We start from the raw sequence: 23091 nt of genomic DNA on the forward strand, positions 1-23091 counted from the left end.
TGGAGTCAAGGTTTGTACCACTGAGACCAGTGTCTCTCCCCAGCTTGGTAAACAGCAGAGGAGGATCTTGCATACCAGGCACATCGATTGCAATACCCGTTGGCTATTGTTCGCTGACTTTTTGTTCCTTCACGTCAGGTAAACGGGTTGGGTGTTAGTCCATTGTCTTTCGTGGTGTGCTAAAGTGTTCATATGACAAAAGGGGGGTGGCATGTTTTGGAATATCCTACGTGGTAGGATGGGGAAAAGGTGTTAGAAGAAGGGGGATACCATGTCTCGCCCGTCGGTGTCCCACTCCCACTCCCCAAGGACCCCCCATCCAGGTGATCCTCCCTCACCGGTCCACCCCCAGGAACTGGATCCAATAGCGATGGCAGTGTACTGGCCACCTGGATGACATATCCCCAGGGACTAGATAGGGAGACACCATCGGGTTTCTCACACAAATCACAAACAAAAGCAGTATTATCAACTTTCTGGTCATGTCACTCTTCTACAACATCCAATTCGAGTCAACAGCTTTGAATTTTTACTGCAAGTGATTAAATGATAACTTAAATGCATCTATGGGTTATGGAAAAAGGGTTCAGATGTAGACGTGTTCAACTTAATGCCTTGTGCTCAAACCAGTTTAGAACGGTCTGCTTTACTCAATTTCAATGCCTTGAAAAGGCACCATATGGCGCGAAACATGTGTCAGCTTGTTTAGATACACAGAGTGATTAGCCCCTAATGAGAATCTACCCTACTTGTTAGTACCCATTACGATGCAGGCAGACAACTCCCCATCTATCTCAATAAGTCTCAGCACCATGGAATAACTATGTATACAACAACATACAGAGTATAATGTTGGCAGTGCGATACAGTCCTTCTGCTAAATCTTCCTTGCTAACAAAACAAAAACACTCACCTGTTTATTCCGGTGAGCGTTGGCATTGCGTCTCAGGGTTTTCCTCACATCCGCTAACTTAACTCTTAATATGAATTTTCCCCTATCAGCAACCTGGAGAAGGAAGATCAAACATACATGAACGTCAATCCCATTTGTATGTTTTGACAAGCTTTTAGACAGCTAGACATTTTATACAGATTAGGTAGCCACTCAGTGTAGTTGCCAATATTCTAGTCAAAGACAGTAGGGTAGAAGAGACACATTAATCAACAGTTTATAATTATCATTATGTAATGAATGCTGCACATTTTCGGTGGTCGTAGTAATTCCAGTCTTAAGGTTTCTGTGTATGCAGCTTGAGTTAACCATTTTGGGAGAAGAAGTCATAAAAATTAGATTGTTAAAAATCTGGAAAACAGTTAGCATTTTTAAAAGTCATATTATAATACTTCGAAGCATATATCATTGCTAACAAGACAGAAATAATAAAATTCAATCATTCAGTATTGAGCGAGGTAGAATCTTCCTACGTTTTGCATTTCAGGTAGGGGAACAAAGCACAAGGCGGACACATACTTCAATCCAAGCACCAAGCGTGCAGGGAGAGACACTCAAGTGAAGTTCAAGAACAAATTGTATCCACACAGCTGGAAGTAATACTTTCAACATGCTGCAAACAGTGAAATATTTTGACTTTTTTAAACGTTGTTTGGCTTTTTCTTGTCATAAAAAGTACAAGAGGAACTTACTAGAAGCAGAGTGTGGGACAGATGAACAAATAGGTGGTAACAGCCCTGAGCCCAGCAGATGCATTACCACCTGGTGGTTTGATGGACTGTTGGGCGGAAATATCTGGGCGGAAGTTAAAATAAGATGGTTGTCCCTTTTGCTTGTTCGCTAGGGTTGTGTGCGATTACTTATGTACTTCCACTGTGCCCTGGTTTTTCACTTGGCTAGTAGAATAATTTACCAGTAATGAGACCCACTATGTTTATATGATAAGAAGTATTTGATAGCTCATGGGTTAAGTGAGCGCTTGCACGTCCTCAATCCAAACTCAGGCATGACTGACTCTGCACTTTATACTGGTAAATACATTGAGTGTTGTTAAATTGGGCAATAATAATATATGTTATGACATTGCTTACACATGGGGCGGATTTGGCATACGGCACTAAATTAAAACCTGATATTATTAATGGTTATTGCAGATCACCTGTCAAGAGTCCAGGTCAGGTCTGTTAGCGAGTGCTCATGGGTGAATGACAATGAAAAGCACAGACGGATCCTAAATGGAACAAGATCCAAGAGACAAATAAAGTTAGCACGAGTTCAAATGTTTTTCACCTTTAGCCCTGCTTCCCCAGAGTTAAGAAGTTAAGATATTCTTCTTAGTGACTGTGTTTCAGACACTCCTCTTAACGATGTAAAAAATGATTTGTATAGATTGTTCAGGGATTTAGCTCCAGCCAACATGAATCAATTTATAAAATCAATTTCCAGTTTTGACGAACTTTGGGTGAGGAGGGATTTACCAGAGCCATTTGCACAAATAATGTTGTGCCTGCATTGCGCTCCAGGTCCAAACTGAGCTTGAGCAGGGAGTGTTAAAAGCGGGTGCCACCCTAGGTTTCCAAGCAGATAAATAAATCCAGGAACCATGCCGAAATATATTAGAGGTGGAGTCTGTTTTCCCTGACTATAGCCAGGTGACACGGCCAGTGAAATCGCAGCTGGCTGAAACCACCTAGGAAACCATGAAGGTGGGTGGTCAATGTTTTACAAGGAGTCATTGTACAATGAGTCTATACCTGGTGTGGAGTCTTAGCCAGGTTTAACCATGGCAGGATGAAGTGGGACTGCGATACGGTGAACCTTTAGTGGAGTAAGCATTAAGAAGCAAAAGGTGGAGGTGATACAAGAAGGACTGCTGGATGCCTGCCACATAATCGAGAACTCTTGCCGGAGGGAAGGAGGCTGCAGCGACTGAGACCAGGGGATGGTGTGAAACGATGGCATAAACGTGACGGCGTGGAGAGACCTGAGCCACAGGAGAAAGTGAAGGTACCAGTGGGAACCCTGAAATGTAGGTTGAGCGATAAGACATACCCCAGGGAAGGCCCAAACTGAGACAAGAGGGAGAGAGTTCTGCAACCTTTGGCACTCCAGATGTTTAAGACTACAACTCCAATCAGCCCTAGCTAGTCTCGTCACCAACAAGGGATCATGGATGGTGTAGTATAAAAAAAAAAAACTGAAGATCCACAGGTTGCAGACCTTTAGGCTATGGACATACACCAGAGACCTGAGGGAGAAGACTGAGTGGAGATGAAGGAACCGAAAGGAAGCAAGTAGAATTTCAGTCTGAGAGAGTACAGAGAGGGACGCAATAACCAAACACTGCTGTCTGGTATAACTTTGAGGGCAAGTCCCTAGAGCGCATTCAGACCAAACAATAACTAACCGTGCTGTATGCCGGAACCTTGAGTGCAAGTCTCTAGAGCACACAAGTTCAACCATAGTGAAAAGACATGCTGCATGTTAAAACTTTACATATGGATTCCTCGAACGGGCTGACAAAGCAACAGGTAATAATCACACAAGAGTCAGAACCCCCTAAGCGTCACTAGAAAGGCATGGAAAGACACCAATCAATGATGGGTATAAGAATTCAATATACACACACACACACAGAGGAGTAACTCTTCAAGCATCATGGGAAAGAGCCAATGAAAGATTGCAATGCACAATGGATTCAGAAGAGAGACATCCTCCAGTATCTGGAGAAAGAGAATCTGAAGGATTGCAATACATGCTGGATAAGGAGTCCGATCTCCTCGTGCATCAAAAAAAGCATGGACTGAAGGGTTACAGTGCTTGCTGGATGCAGTAGTGAGACCTCCTCAAGTGCCTGGCGAAAGAGACACTGAAAGGTTACAATGCATGCCCTATATAGAGGTCCAACCTCCTCAAGCATCTAGAGAAAAAGACATTGAAGGACTGCAATGCATGACTCAGATTTCCTCAAGCATCTGGAGAAAGACACAGAAGGATTGCAGTGCAGGTTGGGTAAAGAAGTCAGACCTCTTCAAGCTTCTGGAGAAAGAAGCACCAAAGGGTGCATTGCATGCTGGATACAGTACTCGGACTTAGTCACGCATTCAGAGAAAACAACACTGAAGCATTGCAATGCATGCTGCATACAGGAGTCAGACCTCCTCAAGCATCTCGAGGAAGAGACACTAAAGGGTTACAATGCATGCTATGTATAGAAGTTAGACCTCCTTAAGCATCTGAAGAAAGAGAAATTGAAGGATTGAAAAGTATGCAGGACACAGGAGTCAGACCACCTCAAGCATCTGGAGTAAGAGATACTAGTGGGTTATAACACATGCTATATACATAAGCCAGACTTCCCCAAGCATCTAGAGAAATGGGCACTGAAGGATTGCAATGCATGTTGGATGCAGGAGACAGGCTTCCTTAGGCATCTGGAGAAAGAGACACTGAATGATTGCAACATATGCTGGATACAGGAGTCAGATATCCTCGAGCATCAAGAAAACAAAATCGCTGAAGGGATACAGTGTATGTTGAATACATGAGTCAGACCTTCTCATGCATCAAGAGAAAGACACATTGAAGGATTTCAATACATTCTGGATACCCGAGTCAGACCTCCTCCTGCATCAGGAGAAAGAGATGCTTAAGAGTTACAATGCATGCTAGATACGGGAGTGAGACCTCCTCAAGCTTCTGGAGAAAGACACTGAAGAGTGACAATGCATGCTGAATACCAAAGTAACACCTCCTCAAGCAACTGGAGAGACACAGAAGGGTTACAATACATGATGGATACATGAGTCAGAACTCGCCAATGTATCAAATGGCATTTCTGTTTTCAAGGACTTAGAAATAAGGAAGCAATGACCTCTGAACTATGCAAGAGCAGCTGATACATTTGTCAATTGTGGGATAAGTTGTGATGAGAGACATGTTCTCATCTAAAGACTAGTTTTATTTTCACGGGCAAGGTTCCATAGGGATCTGAGAGACCCCATTGGCGTCCTTGATGATATCAAGCTGCAAAGAGATTCCTCCCCTATCTGCTGGCCACACAGCATATCTTCCAGTACCCTCGAGTCTACTTGTGAAGGCTCAGAAAATGTCATGTTGAAGAATTCCATGATGGACAGAACTCATTCTTGGAATGCTTAGACAGATTCCAGTACCTCTGTATCATCTGATACATGTTCTCCTGTGGAAAGAGGGTCACTGGGAGGTAGGAGGCGTGTCCTCTCTGAGGTTTGTGTCTAGTGGAGGGGTGTCGTGACTTGCCGCGTAGTGAAGAGTAATGGACCTCTGTCCACAAATCACCCACAGGGATGAGTAAAGAAACTCCCTGTGCGAGCTTTGAGGCCACAGGTGTTGTGTTTCTTCGTCGGATCTGATGACGTCCTGGACCCCGGAGGCTGTTAAAGGGAAGGTAAGATTAGCACAGGCAGACACAATACGGGGATATGCAGAAACGTGTATAAATCTCTTACCTAAACCCAACCAGGATGATTCTGGGGTGCCGGGGGCCTGGTGCGAGGGAGAGTCGTAGGTCTGGACAGCCGTGTCAACCGTAACCCAGATGGTAGAGGCTGGTTGTGACTAGGTGAGCACCTGAGTTTGCCACTCAGCGTCAGTGGCCAAAATCGTAGAGTCAAGAAAGGGTGATCCGTAAGCAATCCGTTAACCAAAAGCCGAGGGTCAAAAGTAACAATATCCGTGCAACAAGATCCGAGGAGTCAGCAAGCCAATCCGTAATCCGTAAGCCAAGGTCCAAAAAATCCGTTGTATCCAGGTATCGTGAATGCTGCAAAAGCCGAACAGAGTCGTGGAACAGCTGTGAAGCGGTGATGGAACTCAAACTTCCCGGTTTTATGCGTGCCGGCTCTTGATCACGTGAGCGGGATTCTGGGCACGTGATCGGGAGAGCGCCGCGGAACCAGGAAGTAAACGCAGTCGGGTGTTCCAGCTTGAACGTAGTCTCCATGGGAGTTGCCAATGGTAACGAGGCAACAAACCGGGTCGGACCTTCCGCACTGCCCGCCCTCGTTGACCATGGCGACTCCCTCGCACCCTAGGTATGGAAACGTCCCGGGAGGTGGTCTGCAACCCAGGGACAGTACCTGTGTGTGCTGGTGTGACGGTGCATGGTGGCGGGACTGGTTTGTGTATGACAGAGCCCCCCCTCAATGGCCCACGACCACGTGGGCAGGAAGGGTGATCCCGGTGGAAACGTGAAACAAGCCTCGGGGCATGGACGTCCCCAGCAGGAACCCAACAACGCTCCTCGGGGCCAAAACCCACCCAGTCAACAAGATACTGGAGCCCACCCCTGACAAAGCGAGAACTCAAGACAGCAGAAACCTCATATTCCACGGAGTCACCCACCGCCACCGGGCCAGGCGTAGACCGGAGACGAGTAGGTGCCGGACAGGACTTCAACAAAGAGGTGTGGAATACGGGGTGTATGCGCCAGGAAGCAGGGACTGAGAGTCGGTAGGCTACAGGGTTGATCACAGCAGTAATCTTATACGGGCCCACAAAACGGGGTAAAAGTTTGCGACACCCAGGTAGCCTAAGATGACGAGAAGAGAGCCAAACCCTGTCCCCCACAACATAGGAAGGTGCTACCGCCCTCCTTCTATCCGCCATGGCCTTCATGGATTCCCGGGCCTCCTGGAGATGAGTAAGGGTCCGAGCCTGAACAGCCGATAGGTCGCGGGCACAGGCGACAGCAGCAGGGTTGTCAGAGGGAGCTAGGTCCGGGATGGGTAAGGTGCGGGGATGCTGGCCATATAATACAAAAAAGGGGGAAGAGCCAGTGGAGGAATGTGTGGAGTTGTTATACGAAAACTCAGCAAGATGTAGTAAGCCGAGCCAGGATTGCTGGTGTTGCAGAATCAAACAACGTAGATATTGTTCCATGGCCTGGTTCACCCTCTCAGTCTGGCCGTCCGTCTCCGGGTGGTAAGCGGAGGAAAAGCGGGAATCTATACCCAGGAGAGCCGTAAGAGCTCGCCAGAACCGAGAAGTGAACTGGGGCCCCCTATCCGATATAATAATCGTGGGCAACCCAAAGAAACAAAAGACCGATTTAAAGAAGAGATCGGCCAAAGCTGGGGCAGAAGGGATGCCAGAACAAGGAATGAAGCGAGCCATTTTGGAAAATGAATCGACCACCACCCATATGGTGTCGAAACCCTTTGTCCGGGGCAGGTCGGTTACGAAATCCATGGAAACCGTGTGCCAAGGCCTGGGGGGTACAGGTAACGGAAGTAGAAGCCCCAGTGGACGCCCCCTACGATGCTTACACTGGGCACATATAGCACAGGTGTTAACATACCCTTCAACGTCGTGTTTCATGGAGGGCCACCAACACCAACGCCTGAGCATGTCCAACGTGCGTTTCTGTCCTGGATGACCATTGATGGCGCTATCGTGGGACCATTTCAGAGCAAGGTTACGAGTGTCGGTAGAAGGCAACCACAACCTGTTTCGGATATAGGGCAACCCTTCATGAAACTCTGGATCCCACTCGGTGACCTGATCGGGATGTTGTGAAACCCATGTGCGAAGTGAGTCCAATAGAGATAAAGGAGGGGTGCAAAGGCAAATAACATGTTGGTTTAACAGGGTTTCTGGAAACACAGGTAAGGATACCCCACCCGGAGAGCGAGACAATGCGTCCGCTTTCCCATGGGACAGACCGGAACGATGTTTGACCTGGAAGTCAAAGGCCGCAAAGAATAAATGCCACCGCACCTGCCGACTGTTAATACATTTGAGCGAGGCCAGATCCTGGAGGTTGCGGTGGTCGGTGAACACCATGACTGTGTGCTTCGCTCCCAACAAATGATGCCGCCAGACCAAGAATGCATCTTTGATGGCGAGCAATTCTTTCTCCGTGACAGTGTAATGTAGTTCCGTAACAGAGAATTTCCGAGAATGAAATGCCACTGGATGCAATTGACCCGAATGAGGGCAACGTTGGGACAGGACTGCCCCGAGAGCAAAAGAGGACGCATCGGCCTCCACAATAAACGGGAGTTCTGGGTCGGGATGTTTCAGGACAGGGGCAGTAGTAAATGCAGACTTTAAGGCGTCAAAAGCAGCCTGGTGTCCATCCAACCAAACAAAAGGCGATTTGGGGCTGGTTAGGGCTGTAAGAGGAGCTACCAGAGATGAGAAGTCTTGGATGAAACGCCTATAGAAATTCGAGAACCCAAGGAATGATTGCAAGGACTTGAGATTGCCGGGTTTTGGCCAGTCCAAAACCGCACGGACTTTGGACTGGTTCATGGCCAAACCCCCAGGTGTAATGTGGAATCCCAAGAAATCAACGCTTTCAGTATGAAACAGGCATTTCTCAGGTTTGGCGTAGAGTGAGTGTTGGCGGAGACGGGACAGTACTTCGCGGACGTGTACTATATGTTCTTTTATGTCCTGTGAGTATATGAGAATGTCGTCAAGGTATACTGCCACGCATACGTCCAACAGATCATGAAATACCTCGTTCATGAAACGTTGGAAGGTAGCAGGGGCGTTACAAAGCCCAAAGGGCATGACCACGTATTCGAATAATCCGTAACGTGTACAGAAAGCCGTCTTCCACTCGTCCCCGGAGCGGATCCTAACCAGGTTGTAGGCTCCGCGGAGATCGAGTTTTGTAAATATGGTAGCGTGGCTTAACCTGTCCAGTAAGGGAGTGATCAAGGGTATTGGGTATCGATTTTTTACGGTGATGGAATTAAGTCGGCGGTAGTCCACACAAGGACGCAGATCGCCCTCCTTTTTTGGGACAAAGAATATTGGGCTAGCAGCCGGAGAGGTGGAGGGACGTATATGACCGACCTTCAATGCAACCTGTATATAATCCTTTAATGCCTGTTCTTCTGATGGAGATAAGGAGTAGATGCGGCCTGAGGGAATCACGGAATCAGGAATTAGATCTATGGGGCAGTCATAAGGCCGGTGTGGTGGTAGCACCTCCGAGGAACCCTTGTCGAATACCTCACGAAAACCGTTGTAATCCGCAGGGAAACCAACGGCAACAGCCCCCACTACATGGGGTTCGAGAGCCATAGGGATATCCTCTTGCAGAGTGAGCTGTGCTATGCCCCCTAGGGCCCGTGGGGGGAATTCAGCGTCATCAGGTGCGGTGAGACAAAAATTCTGGCATGTCTCAGATTCGAAATGGACTTGCCCCGACTTCCAGTCAATCAAGGGGTTATGTAGATGTAACCAAGGAAGACCCAAGATGATACCAAACTGTGGCATCGTAATCAAATCGAAGGTGATGATTTCCTGATGCGTGTCTTGTATTGTGAGTGTGATGGGGGCGGTTTGTTGCTTTATAGGGCCTGATATCAGTGCTGTACCATCTACTGCTTGTACCGGCTCAGGATGTTGCTTGGAGATCAGAGGCAAGTTTAAGGATCTGGCCAAAGTTATATCAATATAATTGCCCGTGGCGCCTGAATCGATGTAAATCGAGATGGCATGAGATATGTCGGGTGTAGGGTTAAGCATGGCCTGTACCAACACTGGTCTGATTCCGCCAAAAGCGGGGTTCCTATCCGGGGTAATGGGAACATTGCTCGATCCGGTCCCCGGATCTAGGGTCGAGCATTCGGAAAAACCGGATTCTTGAGTTTAGGGCGTCGGGGACATGATTTTACAAAATGGCCAAGTAGACCGCAGTAAAAACAGGCATGGTCAGTTCTTCTGCGTTCCCTTTCTGATTGCGTGATGGGACTGCGAATGCCACCTATTTGCATGGGTTCAACGCCTGTACCAGAGAAAGAGGAGGGTGGAGTGGCAAGGGGGATTCCTGTTTCAGACCGACGTTCGGAACGTCTTGCGTCGATTTGTAATGCGAGATCCACTAACTCAGTGTGGGTCGTGGGCAAAGATGGAACCACAGCCATAGCGTCCTTCATGGTGTTATTAAGCCCCCTATAGAAAACGACCGCCCTCTTTGGTTCAGGCCAGGATGTCTCAGCGACTAATTGATTAAAACGAGCTATGTATTCGAGGAGGGTATTCTTCCCTTGGGTCAGATCTAACAGCTCGAGGTCCCGAGACTGGGCTTTGTGACGCGTGTCAAACACACGGGACAATTCTGTGACTAGTAGGTCAAAATCGTATAGGACGGGGTTGTCGTTCTCCAACAAAGGGTTGGCCCATTCTGCCGCGGTGCCGGCCAGGTGGGACAAGGTGAACGCTGCTTTAGTGGTGGCGTCAGGGAAAGCCTGAGGTCTACAGAGGAAATGCAGTTTACACTGGTTCACGAATGTGCGAAACTTTCTGGGGTCACCGTGGAACCTCTCTGGGGCAGCCAAAGGAAAGGGCGTGGACATGAGTATTGGAACCTGAGGTGCGGCAGGAGCAGTGGGAGGCTGTTGAGTAGTTGGGGGTTGCGCTGCAGCAGCAGCTTCCCCGAACTCAGCATCAGCGGGCAAGGGGTGTTGTGTGCTCTGTATCAGATCTAATCTCTGGTGTATCGTAGCAGTAGCGGCAACCATATCTGCTCTTAGCATTGTGAGTGCCTGTACCAAGGCAGCCACGGGGTCCTCCGGTTCCATACTCTCCACGACGCAACGGCTTCACAGTCTGTCGTGACTTGCCGCGTAGTGAAGAGTAATGGACCTCTGTCCACAAATCACCCACAGGGATGAGTAAAGAAACTCCCTGTGCGAGCTTTGAGGCCACAGGTGTTGTGTTTCTTCGTCGGATCTGATGACGTCCTGGACCCCGGAGGCTGTTAAAGGGAAGGTAAGATTAGCACAGGCAGACACAATACGGGGATATGCAGAAACGTGTATAAATCTCTTACCTAAACCCAACCAGGATGATTCTGGGGTGCCGGGGGCCTGGTGCGAGGGAGAGTCGTAGGTCTGGACAGCCGTGTCAACCGTAACCCAGATGGTAGAGGCTGGTTGTGACTAGGTGAGCACCTGAGTTTGCCACTCAGCGTCAGTGGCCAAAATCGTAGAGTCAAGAAAGGGTGATCCGTAAGCAATCCGTTAACCAAAAGCCGAGGGTCAAAAGTAACAATATCCGTGCAACAAGATCCGAGGAGTCAGCAAGCCAATCCGTAATCCGTAAGCCAAGGTCCAAAAAATCCGTTGTATCCAGGTATCGTGAATGCTGCAAAAGCCGAACAGAGTCGTGGAACAGCTGTGAAGCGGTGATGGAACTCAAACTTCCCGGTTTTATGCGTGCCGGCTCTTGATCACGTGAGCGGGATTCTGGGCACGTGATCGGGAGAGCGCCGCGGAACCAGGAAGTAAACGCAGTCGGGTGTTCCAGCTTGAACGTAGTCTCCATGGGAGTTGCCAATGGTAACGAGGCAACAAACCGGGTCGGACCTTCCGCACTGCCCGCCCTCGTTGACCATGGCGACTCCCTCGCACCCTAGGTATGGAAACGTCCCGGGAGGTGGTCTGCAACCCAGGGACAGTACCTGTGTGTGCTGGTGTGACGGTGCATGGTGGCGGGACTGGTTTGTGTATGACAAGGGGACAGTGGTGTATGCACTTTAGGAGATACCAGATGTGATGTGTTTGGCTATGTTTTGGGCAGAGCCAGTAGTAGCAGTACAGATGGAATGGGTACTGGCAGCTGTGCAGGTGATTCTGCTGGAGCATCCAATTATGAGCACTTTCATAATGGCATCTATAAAAAGGGCCTTGGCTAAGGTCAGGATGGTGTTGTTTGGTCATCATTGAATTGCCGCCCCTTTTTGATCCATTCTATATAAAATGCTATAATTTAGAGTCTAGCAACTAATGCTCAGGAAATCAACACCTAACACTGTCAAAGAAATGTTCAGCATCTACCATTAGTACCGTGTAGGGGAGGCCAGGCTCTGCCTTGATATCAATATTGTGATGATTCGCAAGGTATCGTTACTGCTGCCTGGGGGGGAGTGGAGAGTTCTTTCCCATGAGGCCAGGGAGGTGCAGCTGCTACCCAATAGTCCCCATAGGGGTGGTATAATCCAGGAGGATCTCATGGGAGTGACTCTCCCTCTGGGGATGAGGATGATCACATAGGGTATAGCCTGTTGCCCAATGTCACACCCCATCCTTCCCTAACACCCCCTCCATGTCCAACAAATTTCTTGAGAGTAGACCCATGTATTTCTGTAGGGTAGGGGAAACAACCACAACAGAAAATACCAGGACGAAGAACAGCACAGGAAGCATGAAGATTACGTACTGTGCTAGTACTGGTACGAAGGTGGCCCCGAGGATGCATGAAAATCAATTCATCAAGAGCAGCAAAGGACTTTGACAATCTGCTAGGCCAGGACAGGGAACATTGTACAAGAAGAAAAGAAGGACTGAAGACTTTGTCAAGGCCAGCTGAGATAGGCAGCAGGTGTGAGCAGGAGTTTCAAACCCTGTCGGCTGACCAGAGAAGCAGAAGAGCGGAGGGAGTTCTCAGTGGGTCCAGCTGGAGCAGACACATACATACACAGGAAGAAGAAGCTGAGCAGTCCAGGAGAGCACAGAGCTGCCACCCTGCTACAAAGGCAGAGGAAAGCAACACAAAGAGATGCATCCCAGTCCCAGGAAGTCCTGGTGGCTTACTGAAGTCCTAACAAAGGTAATGGGAGGTATTAGAGACCCGGGAGCACACAGGGGTTGAAGAGAGGCAGGCTCTAGAGGCTCTCCACCAACCCAGTAGTAACAGTCAAACTACTGGAAAAGGCGCATCGATCATCCTCGTGGCAGTGGCAATAATAAACTCAGTGACCACCAGAAAAGGGTCTGGGACCCTGATATAAGAATCGTAAGCATCAGAGGAGACTTCCTCATCACAGTGGCAGCAACAAACCCACTGTCCACCAGAGGAGGGTCTAGCACCGTAAGCCAAGTGAACCAAGCATCGGAGGAGAACTTCCTCGTCGCAGCGGCAGCAACAGTTCCACTGACCACCAGCGAAGGGTATGGGACACAAAGCCAAGTGAACCAAGCATCGGAGGATAACTTCTCAGTTGCAGTGGCAACACCAACCCCACTGACCACCAGAGGAGGGTCTAGGACCCCGAGTCCAGTGAATCAAGCAACAGAGACGAACTTTCTTATTGCAGTGGCAACAACAAATCCACTGACCATCAGAGAAGGATCTGGGACCCTAACAGAAGTATATTAAGTATCTGAGAAAAGCATCCTTGTTGCAGTGGCAAGAAAAAGGCCACTGAGGCGCTCATAAGGACTTGCGACTCTGCCAATACCAGGAGAAGGGAGTCATTTCCCTGGTTCTGAAAGTTGAAGAAACAGAGTCCTTTTGAACAAGTGGCATCAGGCAAAGGGAGTCATTCCCCCTGACTTTTGTGCGAACTTTATCGGAGGCGGTAAACCAATACCAGGAGAAGGCAGGCATTCTCCAAGTACCGAAAATTGACTGTTGTGAAGGTTTGTTGGAACCACAAGTTAAGGGGAAGGCAGTCATTCCCCCTGTTATTCTTTTTACCAAATAACATTTACCCAATTACCAGGTGAAGGAGGGAGTAATTCTCCTGGAGAAGGAACTTTTCTGCTGATAATCTTTAGTTGTAGTGTAAGGGATAGAAGTAGATTTTGACAGAGGACAGTCGAGATTGATTTTAACTGACATTTTGAGAGCCCATTTTTAGTATTAAGGAGAATGAGGGTTTCTTTTTTGACAAATAAAAGTCTTTACAAACCCCCGCGCCCTTTTTGCGTCAGCATCCTTCTTCAGCACTCTTACAATATATAATCACGAAAATCCAATAACACAGTGAAGATAACCAGAGATAGTCCAAATCTGCAGGGCTGATTTTTCAACACAAAAAGCAGCTTTCTTATGAGAAAAGCCATTTAAAATTCTCGCCAGATTCTAGAAATCAATTGCAGATTTTGAAACGCTTGGACAGTTCCAGAAGAATTATCTTCTGTAACTATGAACAAGTATGAACAATACTTCTGCAGATTTTCACAAATGTTTCCTTAAATTTGGACTGTCTCTAGAGGAAAAAAAGCAGTTTGAACACGAGTGCTAGAACTGTGCTACATCTTCATTGCTGCCTTGTACTTTTGGGCCTAGCAAACATTCCAGACCAATATCTTTTGCTACTGGTAATGTAAATAGACGTCTGTACAATATTAAAACATCTTCCTAATGCACATGAGCTCTTAAAGCAAAATGACATGAGCAAACTGCTAAACAATTTCCCATGTGCGCCGGTTGCATGTACATTTGTATCTGGAAGGTTGCCGTTTTACCATCCAACTATGGTGTAAAGTACGCTGCACAGCAAAGGTTTACATGTGGGTGTTATAAGGTATGTCAGGGATTTAGTTAGTTATTCCCTAGGCAAAAAGCCAGTTCCGGTGCAACAACTGACAACTTTTTAACCACTGAGTATAGCGAGAAAGTATGTTTTCTTGGCAAAGCACATTTCCTTGCTTAAGCTTTCTTCGATCTGTTCTTCCCAAATCAATTCGAATGTACACTCTTTCCACTGGCAGTCTGTCGCGGTATTGATTTAAAGAAATAAACATGTATATTTTGAACTATATCATAAATCAAGTCGTTTCATTTATGTGGTAAGACATTGCAGTTCAAACGTTGCTGTGGTTGAAGTAATGGTAATGTTTGCATAAAAAACGAGTCAAAATGCAGCAATGGTTATTACTGCAGCAAGTCATTAGGCCGTGTACAGATTTCAAAGGTAGGAAAACGAATTTGAAAATATGCCACTTTGTTCGGGAGCCAATGGATAGCCAGCTGCGATGTGATCAAACTTACGAGTACCGACGCAGCGGATACGGCCACGTTGTGTTTGATATGATCGGCTGACTGTCTGAAACCCTGCCATAAAAAAAACTGCAAAGGTTTACCTTGGTGTGCACTGTGGCTCAGATCATTGAAAGTATTAGGAGCAGGAAGATCAGCTCTTGGTAACAGCCGTACGCATCTATAAGGTTCTCTCTTGGTCAAGAATGAAACCTTGGGGTACCAAGAGCAGTGTCTGCTAAGGATGGGGACAGAGAGTAAGGTTGGAGAGCTTTGATCATGTTTTCAGGCTTGAGACATTAAGCTCCATGTTGGCCCTATAGAAGTCATCTGACATTGGATGACAAAGCTTTTTACACAAGACTGTGGTGTGTTGGCAAGAATGTTCACTAATTTAACACAACTACTCATGAATTGCCTTCGACTTTGTAAACACTTTGGTTTTTATCTCTGTGAGTCGGTGCTAATAAGGTACATGGTTCCGAAGTTATGCAGGAAGATGGATAGGCATTTCATCAAAAAAGGTCTTTCAATCAAAAAGGTCTTTCATTTTTAGGAATTCCTGGTGAAAGGAAATTAGGTATTTGGCCGGAAAGTGGTATATGACAGAGCGTTCACAAGGTGCTAATTATGTGTGTGCTTTCAAAACAGTAAAGGCATATTTCATTATGCATTACACAATATTTTGATTGGTGCGAATAAAGTATAACATGACGTGAAAAATGACCAAAAGGACACATTCTTGTCATGATGCCTGCTCCCGGGGAGCCGGTTCAAGCCCTGCGTCCCCGAAAGCGGACATCCAGTCCCCAAGGAAGGACCCAGCAAACCCCATATAGGGGCCCTTTGGACAGTGTCCTGGCGCCTATGGCGCCAGGCTCATAAAAGACATCAGTCCTGGCGCCATAGGCGCCAGGCTCATTATGGGAGTGCTTGGGTGCACTTACCTGATGCAGACCATGCTGCAGGATCCCGGCCTCCTTGAGGCCTGAAAGGAACTGCTTTACCTGTGGGACTAATTTACCATCCGGGCGTGGTCGGGGAAGGATACATACCTGATCGGAAGAAGGATACATACCTGGAACTTCTTCCAAGGCTATTTAAACCCCACCCGAACAGCCACACGTGCTTCGCGTTGTTCTGAATCTAACAGCTGGACGCTCACCGTGTCTGCTCCTGCATCCTGACTTCTGCCACGCCTGCCAGCATCCTGGATCACCTGCAAAGGAAGAGAAGAAGAGAACAGAAGAAGGAAAAGTCCTTACCTGCTAAATCCGCATCCCGGAGACATCTCGCCGACAACCCTGAAAAGGAAAACTTTTATTTAAAAGCTCATCGCGTCGATCGCTGCAGCGCCGCATTCCACTCACCTTTACAGGGCGCCTCCATGTTCAGCAGCGATCATCCGGATTCGCAGTCACGCCCCAGCGCCTAGGGAAAAAAAGACCAGAACAAAAGGTGAGAGAGAGAAGGGAATAAGGAAAGCTAAATCTCCATGTTAAGACGTACCTGTTGATTCATTCCCTCTTCATTTCGGGTCCGCGCAGCATCCTGGCATTTCCGGACCCCGGCCCCTAAGGGGAAAAAAGACATCAGCGTTAATGAGCGAATGAAAAGACATTACCAAAAAACGCTCATTAAAGACTTACCTGATTTCTAGAAGGATTTCACCTCTTATCTCGGGTCGGTGCCTGTTCCCCGGCATTCCGTACCCCGGCCCCTATGGGGAAAAAGACACTAGCATTAGTACATTAATGCATGGACACAAGGGGAACCTCTTATCAAAAAATGTACCTGGAAGCCAAGCAAGTTTGGTTCTCACCAATCCGAAAATCCAGTGAAGTAACTGGATACCAACGCGCCCCTGCATCAGAAGCAGGATGGAGAGCTCGTCCTTCCAGACCCTAAGGTGAGACGCTACGAGGAAGCACAGAAGGGTTTCGAGGAGGGTGAGAGGGGAAAGTGGGAGGCCGATTGCATTACCCCGCAGACAGTTAATCCCCTATTTTTACCTACAGAAGGATACTTCTGCGAGCCAGACAAGCGAGATTTGGGGGCCCGGTCCAGTCCGTCTTCCGAACCCTGCGCATCTCCTTAGAAGAGGTCAGCAGCGCGAACCAGGCCAGCGCCTCCGTGGGAGTCAGGTGAGCGTAACAGAACGCGAAGCCTTTCTACAAATTCCCACCCAGGCGCTATGGAAAGTTCTGCGACTGATAAGTTGGCCCAATTACTGGGGGAATTACGGGCCGAAGTACATGCCGCTCGTCAAGAGACTAATGCCCTCAGGAGGGAATTAATAATATCAAAGGAAAGAACTGATGACCTGGCCAGACAGATTTTGCAAGGTCAAGCTGGGCAAACTCCTCTACCCGGTTCCGGAGGGAATCCCGCTCCTGTGGTTTCCAGTAACCCTGTGCAGATTAATCTACCTGGAAACATGCCGCTGGCCCCACCCGAACGCTGTGCTGGGGACCCCAAACGATTCGCCGTATTCATGAATCGGTGTCGTTTGCACTTCCTATGCAGACCTGGGGCCTTCCCTAATGATCAGACCAAGGTAGCCTTTGTATTGTCATATCTCAGCGGCTGTGCTGCCGATTGGTCAGTTCCACTGGTTACTCAAGATGACCCGATTCTCCGTGATTTTCAAAGGTTTCAAGCAAGCATGGAAAGGTTATTTGCTCGACACTCTCAGGGGCAGGCTCTGGATGACAAACTTCTATCCCTGCGACAGGGCAATCAGGACCTCCTATCCTATATTGCAACCTTTAATAGACCAATTGTGGAAACGGGATGGCCAGAGGATAAAAGAGTCACGTTGTTTTATCGAGGCCTACGCGGAGAACTTAAAGATGTCTTGGCCCAAGTTGTAAATCCGCCCCAAGAATGCACAGAGTATATAGACTTAGTGGTCCAATTGGATCACAGACTTCAAAACAGAAAAGCAGATCGGTCCAGGTTTGAGACCTGGGTGTTGGTCAAGACCCATGCTAATCCCAAGGGAGTTGATGTCTCTGAGCCTATGCAAATTGGAGGGGTTAAAGGACCCTTAACTCAAAAGGAACGTGAAAGGAGGCGGCAGTTAACATTATGTCTTTATTGTGGGAATTCTGGACACTTTCTACGAGATTGCCCGGCAAAACCGCCCCGAAAGGCGGTAGGAGCCGCTGATAAAAACCATGAAGACTCTGTTTCGGGAAACGACTCCGCCCAACAAGTGTAGGGGTCCGCTTGCCGAGCTTGAAAACTAACTCTCAGACCTCGCATTTCATTGTGCCAATGGTTCTCGTAGATCCAGAACAGCCTAAGCGGTTGCATGCAATAAAGGCATACATCGATAGTGGGGCTATTGGAAACTATGTGGATCGTGAATTGGTCTCTAGGATTAACCTCCCTCTCCGTCCTAAAACCAGCAAAGATGTCATCACCACAGTCAATGGAACTGAAATTGCCTCTGGACCGGTAACACATTCCACTACTGAGGTGACTCTTATTGGTCCCGACGGCCATCGGGAGGGTGTTGTGTTTGATGTAATCAAGGCTACACAGTTTCAGGTTATTCTTGGATAGAGACACATAATCCTCGAATTGATTGGCGAGCTAAGAGAATAACCTTCCCGGATTGTACACAAACCTGCTACCCAGAAAACCTGAAGATTAATCTAGCATCTGTAACCTCTGCCTCCATGCAACTACCTCCGGAATACCAAGACTATCAGGACGTCTTCCAAAAGGAACAGGCCAACACGTTACCTCATCACAGATCGTACGATTGCCAAATCGATCTGGTGCCCGGTGCACAACCCCCTTGTAGCAGGATTTATGCCCTTACCGAACCTGAGAATCTGCATTTGAGACAATATTTGGATCAATACCTAGCTAATGGTTTTATTCGCCCGTCAAAGTCCCCGGCATCCTCGGCTTTGTTCTTCGTGCCCAAAAAAGAAGGCGACCTTAGAACTTGTATGGATTACCGCGCATTGAACCAGATAACGGTTAAAAACCGTTATCCTCTGCCTCTGATCCCTGAACTCCTTGACCAGGTGAAGGACGCTTGCATATACACCAAGTTAGATCTCCGGGGGGCTTATCATCTGGTACGAGTTAAAGAAGGCGACAAATGGAAAACTGCCTTCCGTACTAAATACGGATTATTCGAGTACCAGGTGATGCCTTTCGGATTGTGTAACGCGCCGGCTGCCTTCCAATACTTCATGAATAATGTCCTTCGGGAACTTATCGATGTTTGTGTTGTCGTATATATCGATGACATTTTGGTGTACTCCTCTTCGGAATCTGATCACAGAAAACACGTCAGGGCAGTACTTGAAAAACTGCGCCAACACAAACTATTTGCTAAATTGGAGAAATGTGTTTTCCATACCACAGAAGTCGAGTTTCTAGGTTTCATCCTGACACCCAAAGGAGTCCGAATGGACTCAAGAAAAGTGGATGCCATCCTCAAATGGCCATCACCTAGCTCTGTAAAAGGGGTTCAAAGCATGCTCGGCTTTGCCAATTTCTATCGCAGGTTTATCGTGGAATTTTCACGCGTGGTACAACCCATTACTGCACTCTTGAGGAAAAATAAACGTTTTGAATGGTCTGAAGAAGCCGAGCAGGCCTTTCAGGATTTAAAAGCTAAGTTTACCTCCGCACCTATATTGAAACACCCGCGTCCAGATCTCCCTTATGTCGTCGAGACTGACGCATCCAGCCTAGCCATGGGAGCTGTCCTGTCCCAAAGAGATCCCGAAACCAACCAACTGCATCCCGTAGCATTTTGGTCCACAAAATTCTCGGCACCCGAGGTTAATTATGCAATCACGGACAAAGAACTGTTAGCCATTAAGTCCGCTTTTAAAGCCTGGCGGCATTATCTGCTTGGCGCTCGACATTCCATCACAGTGATCACTGATCACTGGAATTTACAGTATTTGAAAACCGCCAAGGCTCAGTCATCACGGCAGCTCCGATGGGCTTTGTTTTTCGCTGAATTTGATTTTGTGATTACCTATCGACCTGGCTGCAAGAATGGCAAAGCAGACGCCTTATCCCGAATTGGAATGGGAGAATCTGATACAAACTCAGAACCAGTACCAATAATTCCCGAACAGAGGATTCTAGGCATGACTTCGTTACAGACGCTTGAAGACATTCAAGCCAGAGTGAAACAACTCCTGGACCCTACAACCTTACAGGAATGGATACATAAGGGATCACACTTTACCATAGATAATGGTTTACCTTATTTCCAAGGAAGCTTAATCCTGCCACATAAGGAATTACACGAACTAGTTATTTCTGGTTATCATGATACATTAATAGAGGGACACCCTGGTATTGCCAAGACAGAGGAAAAGGTGAAACGACAATTTTGGTGGCCCTCTTGGCGAAAAGATGTTAAATCTTTTGTGATGTCCTGTGGTGTATGAGCCCAAAATAAAAGTCAAAAGAAAAGACCAGCCGGTCTCCTTCAACCTCTAGACATACCGCCAGCACCCTGGCACACCCTATCAATGGATTTTATTACGGACCTGCCTCCTTGTTCGGGGTACAATACTATTCTGGTAATTGTGGATTTGTTTTCCAAAATGGCCCACTTTATTCCTTTGAAAGGTTTACCTTCAGCTTCTGTCCTAGCCAAAGAATTCCTCGAAAATATTGTTCGGCTACATGGATTCCCATCTATACTAATCTCTGACCGAGGAAGCCAATTCATTTCCCACTTCTGGCGCAAATGTTGTCAAATGCGCAGATCGACGTAAGATTATCGACCAGTTACCACCCTCAGACCGATGGTCAGACCGAGAGGACAAATCAGACCCTTGAGCAGTACTTACGGTGTATGTATGTTACAGCAATCTGAAAGCAACTGGAAAGACATTCTTTGGATAGCCGAATACGCATATAATAATTCGGTAAACTCTGGAACTGGCCACAGTCCTTTTTATACTTTGTTTGGGCATCACCCTCGAACCTCAAACCTTGACTCACCTCAGAACCTCGGAATGCCTGCAGTAGAACATCTGCATTCTACAATTACCCAAGCCTTCAAAGAGGCAACTACGCATTTACGACAAGCCAAGAGAAAATACAAGGAGAATGCTGATCTACATCGGAGTGAAGCACCTCCGTATCAGATTGGGGATCAAGTGTGGTTAGCTTCCAGACATTTACCACTCAAAGGGCCTCGAACTTTTAACCCAAAATATCTGGGACCTTATTCTATTACGGCAATAATTAACCCAGTGGCTGTTAAACTTGATTTACCAGCTAGTACACGAATTCACCCTGTTTTTCATGTGTCACTTCTGAAACCAGTGGTACCCGGAACCCGACTACTCAAACCTCCAGAACCTATTCTAATAGATGGGGAGCCCGAATTCGAAGTGAAGAACATTTTAGACTCAAAAATGTTTAGGTCAAAACTGTTCTACCTAATTGATTGGAAGGGGTACGGACCTCAGGAGAGGTCGTGGGATCCCAGCGACCATGTGCATGCACCTCGATTAGTCAGGAAATTCCACCGACTCTTCCCAGACAAACCAAAACCCCCGGAGGGAACAACCTTGGGAGGAGTCTTGGGGGGAGTGCTGTCATGATGCCCGCTCCCGGGGAGCCGGTTCAAGCCCTGCGTCCCCGAAAGCGGACATTCAGTCCCCAAGGAACGACCCAGCAACCCCATATAGGGGCCCTTTGGACAGTGTCCTGGCGCCTATGGCGCCAGGCTCATAAAAGACATCAGTCCTGGCGCCCTAGGCGCCAGGCTCATTATGGGAGTGCTTGGATGCACTTACCTGATGCAGACCATGCTGCAGGATCCCGGCCTCCTTGAGGCCTGAAAGGAACTGCTTTACCTGTGAGATTAATTTACCATCCGGGCGTGGTCGGGGAGGGATACATACCTGGAACTTCTTCCAAAGCTATTTAAACCCCACCCGAACAGCCACACGTGCTTTGCGTTGTTCTGCATCTAGTAGCTGGACGCTCACCGTGTCTGCTCCTGCATCCTGACTTCTGCCACGCCTGCCAGCATCCTGGATCACCTGCAAAGGAAGAGAAGAAGAGAACAGAAGAAGGAAAAGTCCTTACCTGCTAAATCCGCATCCCGGAGACATCTCGCCGACAACCCTGAAAAGGAAATCTTTTATTTAAAAGCTCATTGCGTCGATCGCTGCAGCGCCGCATTCCACTCACCTTTACAGGGCGCCTCCATGTTCAGCAGCGATCATCCGGATTCACAGTCACGCCCCAGCGCCTAGGGAGAAAAAGACCAGAACAAAAGGTAAGAGAGAGAAGAGAATAAGGAAAGCTAATTCTCCATGTTAAGACTTACCTGTTGATTCATTCCCTCTTCATTTCGGGTCCGCGCAGCATCCTGGCATTTCCGGACCCCGGCCCCTAAGGGGAAAAAGAGACATCAGCGTTAATGAGCGAATGAAAAGACATTACCAAAAAACGCTCATTAAAGACTTACCTGATTTCTACAAGGATTTCACCTCTCATCTCGGGTCGGTGCCTGTTCCCCGGCATTCCGTACCCCGGCCCCTATGGGGAAAAAGACACTAGCATTAGTACATTAATGCATGGACACAAGGGGAACCTCTCATCAAAAAACTTATCTGGAAGCCAAGCAAGTTTGGTTCTCACCAATCCGAAAATCCAGTGAAGTAACTGGATACCAACGCGCCATGGAGAGCTCGTCCTTCCAGACCCTAAGGTGAGACGCTACGAGGAAGCACAGAAGGGTTTCGAGGAGGGTGAGAGGGGAAAGTGGGAGGCCGATTGCATTACCCCGCAGACAGTTAATCCCCTATTTTCACCTACAGAAGGATACTTCTGCGAGCCAGACAAGCCAGATTTGGGGGCCCGGTCCAGTCCGTCTTCCGAACCGTGCGCATCACCTTAGAAGAGGTCAGCAGCGCGAACCAGACCAGCGCCTCTGTGGAAGTCAGGTGAGCGTAACATTCTTGCTGGTTAATTACTCTAAATACTGCGAGAAAACTGAAGTTGTCTCACCCGCTAGTTCACAGGGAGCTGTCATCCAGGGGGCCAGGACACGGGCATCACTATTGGATCCAGTTCCTGGTCGCTGGACCAGTGCGGGAGGATCGCCTGGATGGAGGGTCTTCGGGGAGTGTAAGTGGAGCAGCGAAAGGTGAGACGTGGTATCCCCTTCCTTATGGCACCTCTTCCCAATCTACCTGGTAGGATATCTAGAAACTCCCCCCCCCTTTTCTGACACAACACCTTCTCAAGGACAGTTTGTTGTGAGCGACAACGGACTAGCACCAGAGCCGTCTACCTGACATGTCCCAACACAAGGGTCAGGCAGAGTCAGGCCATTACTGATAACTACACACACCTGA

At 47.9% G+C, this 23091-nt stretch overlaps 1 protein-coding gene across 1 annotated transcript in view; it reads right to left on the reverse strand.

Moving 5' to 3' along the window:
* SNAPC4 (small nuclear RNA activating complex polypeptide 4) overlaps nt 1-23091 on the reverse strand; it is a 676731-nt gene that overhangs the window by 281841 nt on the left and 371799 nt on the right. Inside the window, exon 17 of the mRNA XM_069609574.1 lies at nt 914-1006. Coding sequence (XP_069465675.1) covers nt 914-1006 — 93 coding nt within the window. The remainder of the gene's footprint in view (nt 1-913; nt 1007-23091) is intronic.

Source organism: Ambystoma mexicanum, chromosome 8 (genome assembly GCF_040938575.1).
Source record: "Ambystoma mexicanum isolate Mex_15411 chromosome 8, UKY_AmexF1_1, whole genome shotgun sequence".
NCBI classification, from domain to species: domain Eukaryota; kingdom Metazoa; phylum Chordata; class Amphibia; order Caudata; family Ambystomatidae; genus Ambystoma; species Ambystoma mexicanum.